Source organism: Penaeus vannamei, chromosome 4 (genome assembly GCF_042767895.1).
Source record: "Penaeus vannamei isolate JL-2024 chromosome 4, ASM4276789v1, whole genome shotgun sequence".
Lineage (NCBI taxonomy): Eukaryota > Metazoa > Arthropoda > Malacostraca > Decapoda > Penaeidae > Penaeus > Penaeus vannamei.
This window is the reverse complement of record NC_091552.1, coordinates 37470645-37474476: the sequence shown is the minus strand read 5'-3', so window position 1 is coordinate 37474476 and position 3832 is coordinate 37470645. Positions and strand designations below refer to the sequence as shown.

The 3832-nt window shown below is 36.5% G+C and overlaps 2 protein-coding genes across 2 annotated transcripts in view; one reads left to right on the top strand and one right to left on the bottom strand.

The window, feature by feature from the left end:
- The window catches only part of LOC113827495 (uncharacterized), a 2819-nt gene extending 909 nt beyond the window's left edge, over window positions 1-1910 (top strand). Inside the window, exons 2-4 of the mRNA XM_027380384.2 lie at window positions 1-84; window positions 780-1004; window positions 1666-1910. The exon at window positions 1-84 is cut by the window's left edge and continues 75 nt beyond it. Of these exons, the coding sequence (XP_027236185.1) occupies window positions 1-84; window positions 780-1004; window positions 1666-1823 (467 nt within the window). The 3' untranslated portion in view covers window positions 1824-1910. The remainder of the gene's footprint in view (window positions 85-779; window positions 1005-1665) is intronic.
- LOC113827497 (uncharacterized) overlaps window positions 1-2313 on the bottom strand; it is a 10655-nt gene extending 8342 nt beyond the window's left edge. The window contains exon 1 of the mRNA XM_027380389.2: window positions 2265-2313. Within this exon, the coding sequence (XP_027236190.2) occupies window positions 2265-2298 (34 nt within the window). The 5' untranslated portion in view covers window positions 2299-2313. The remainder of the gene's footprint in view (window positions 1-2264) is intronic.
- Window positions 2314-3832: the final 1519 nt, after the last annotated feature.

The window sequence follows — 3832 nt, the reverse complement described above, 5'->3', positions numbered from 1 at the left end:
CGAGGGGCGCTGAAGGGACTTCCATCTACAACATTTGGAACCACCATAATGGGCGGGTTCCTGCTGTTGAGCGAAGTGAATCAGGTAAGATTACTTCGTTTCGAGATTGGCTGGTTATTGATTATCCTTTTTAAATTTATTTTGACTTTATTCATTATATGGTGTATTTTTGGTGTTTATTTATTCACATATCAAATATTGCCCCGTTCACTTTCTTAATAATAATAATTATATATATATTTTTTTGTGAATTAGATTTCTGAAACACTGAAATACAAGTTTGTACAAACCTTAGCTTATCTTTATTTTCATGGCGAGATTTTAGAATATTTACATACTAAATCATTGAAAATTATGCACACTCACACATATGTGTGTGTGTTAGTGTAAACCTTCAAGGTTTACACTCATGTATAAGCATGGTTCACGAAGACCTTGAAGGGAATTCCATGAACAATGAGAAATAAATTACATATTTTGTACATATATACAAAATATGTAATATTTTATTACACATTTTGTATATATGTATACACAAAATATAATATTTTTTCTAACTGCTCATGGCATTTTCTTCAAGGTCTACGTTGACCACCGCGATTGAGAAGGGTAAAAGAATGGAAGCATTTTTCCTTTTTTCATCTTTTCATGATTGTCTGTTTTTTAGATAGACAATGAATAGAAAAATAATCAATTAGCAGATTATTTAATTACTCACCCCAGAATAATGAAAATATACAACTGGCAAAGAATAACATCAGTCATGCCTGCTTCTTCAGGTGTGGGTACCATACTATCTCCGGAGTATTTCAAAGTGGTTAACCTAGTACCTCAAGACGCCCCACACCCTCTCTACGCCGACTCGAGCCTCCGCACGCGCTTCCTCGCTGACCATATGCTGTTCGAGACAGTCGACCCCGACGACCAACGCTTGCTGACCCCCTCTGGACTCCAAACTTTGACTATTGGCGACTCACCCATAACTTTTAAGAAGGACAGCAACGGTAAGTATAGATGTTAATGTTGTTCCTTCTATTATTGCTGTAACTAATACTACTGCAGCCATTAACATAATAATCATCATCGTATTAGCATCATGATCATCATCATTATAATAATGATGATAGAGATGATACTACGATTACTAAATTCATATTTTTTTTGTTATTAGCTTTAGATTATTGTCATAACACTTCTAGTAACATAATGTAGGGAATAAGTATCGATATTTATCAGTAATAATTGTAACGTTAGCAGTAACACCATCTGCAATTCAAGTTATCAGCAACCATGTATTAAGAAACATGCAGGTCACTGGACGAGAACCAGTTCATATGATAATGATGATATGAGAATGGAAATTTTAATAATACAAGTAATAATGACGTCAAAAAATATCAAAACAGTAATGGCAAAAATATCAATTATAATATCAATAATAATAATAATATTCATGTCATTGTTATCAGCAGCATTATTAGTATTACTATTATCAGAAAAAAATAATGAAACTACACACTGCTAACACTTTATCTTATGTTTATCGTTTCCTAAGAATGCTTTTCCTTGCCTATAGTCGCAGCATTCATTCTGTACCCGTGGCATTTGTATATATCTGCATCACCATAACTGATCTTTATTCACATAATCACTGATAACCGACAGGTCATACCAAAGTGAATGGAGTCCTTGTGGACAGAGTGGAAAAACTACCCAGCGGCATTGTGGTCTATCATATCTCAGACATCCTGTATAACTACGCGCAAAAGGTTGATGCAGAATTCAAGAAATTGTCTTCTGGAGATTTTGGAAGTCCCTTCTGAAGCGGATGTCGCCTTTCCATCTTTAATTGATCAGTAATATAAATGTAGATGGTGTTTCAACCGTATTTCAATAAATGTAACTAAAACTTTTGTTCAAAGTCCTATGAGAAATTTTGGCAAAAATTCTGTACTCTCAGGTGTTTCACTCGTCGCGCCAGTATATGTCTTCGCTAAAAAGACGAAAAACGAGAGAGAGAGAGAGAGTAGTAGTAGTAATAGTAGTAGTTCTTGTATTTAGCTGTATATAATATATTCAGTAGTCGCACATACATTTTTTTTTAAATATAGGTATGTAAAGAATAGTTTGTATATAGGCCATAGCAAATAGTTATCATCCACATAAAACTTTAAAACTTTGTTTGGTGTTCCATGCTAGAATAAAAATCAGCATTCTTTAAAAAAATCAGTTCGATAAAAATGTAGATTATCGTTGCTACTCACGTTTCAGTGGTAAGAGACTTTTTAAGAGTACCATTTGGATAGTCGCAGTAGTGGAGAACACAAGGTACAGCCAGCAACAAAAGTGGTGACGCCTCGCCAGCCCTGGCTCGGAGCGATCATGCCCTTCTTGCCCTGAAAGGAGGCCCACCTTCAAACAACCAGGGCATAGTTGGGATGGTTCGAATGTGAGGAGGAGGAAAAGTAAATTTATTAATTTGATGTATATATTGGAAACCTGCCTTAAGAAATAAGTTATCGTATATTATTTCGAAAATAATTATCAAGAAACCTTATCGCAGCGTTCTATTTCAATTCCTTGTCATATATTCTATATAAACTTAAACATTGTTGGAACTGACTATTCGTCAGATGGAAACATCCTTCATACATATATGAAGGATGTATATTATATGGCTCTGCATTATCCTAAGCAGCTACTCTCTCTCACTCTCCTCCGTCTTATATCACCTGGATCCGCTGTTTGGATAATATGTTATAATGTCATGTTATTTGGAAAATAACGTATATTATTTCATACGCCATTATATGTCGAAATGTTTACAATTATTTCATTACCAAAAATAACGAAATGAATATATAAAAGACGGACATAAAAAGCAATGGGTTTCTTGAATAGTTTGGGGGGAACATCGACAAGGTATTGGACACCAACTGCTGAAACGGCAAATCAAGATGTAAGAATTGATAGAGGCAAGGCTAAGGGAATATCCCCTTAGCCTTGGATAGAGTGAAGCTAGACTCGGCCCTTCGCGAAGTGAGTGAGCAAGCGTGAGCCGGGAAGGGGGTTCGCAGGGAAGTGCCCAATCTGCCCAAGTGTAAAGACTGTTGCCTAATAATTTAACACTAAAAATATGTTAATAGTATAAGTTTCGCAACATCTGCATCATATATACCCTACCATAATTATATAAATGTACCGTTGCACACATTCACTGCATTTCATTTTACATCATTCATTTTTCACTAAGTTTCGGAAACAATATAATAAATTAGGTTGACTGACGATGCACTTTAAATCAATTTATATCTCAAACTTTATGGTAATATAATAGACATAAATGCTTCCTATAAATATATGATTGTGTGTGGCGGAGACATGTGGCCCATCACACTCAAGTTGACCCCAACCTAATCTGAACGCGACTGGAGGACGTGATTCGTAGGAGGCACCCGAACGAAATAAAAGGAAAACAAGGGAATCGATACCTAAACCATCACACCCCATTACCCTCGAAGTTTTGTGGCCAAACCCATTTATTAATGTTTGGTAGTTCAAGAGGCGCTATTTGAAACGATACATTATTCACACCCACAAATATTACACACACTGTGTGTGTATGAGAGAGAGGGGGGTGGGCTGCGGACGGTAGCCTCGATAAGATGGGACTGAAACAGCCGAACACTCACTCCATGCTTTGCCAAGCGAATCCAGATCACCCCCTTCCTCCCCCCCCCCTTTTCTAACTATGTCCAGGTTGTTTGAACGTGGACCACCTTTCAAGGCAAGAAGGGCAAGATCTCTTCAAGCTAGGTTTGGCGAGACGACA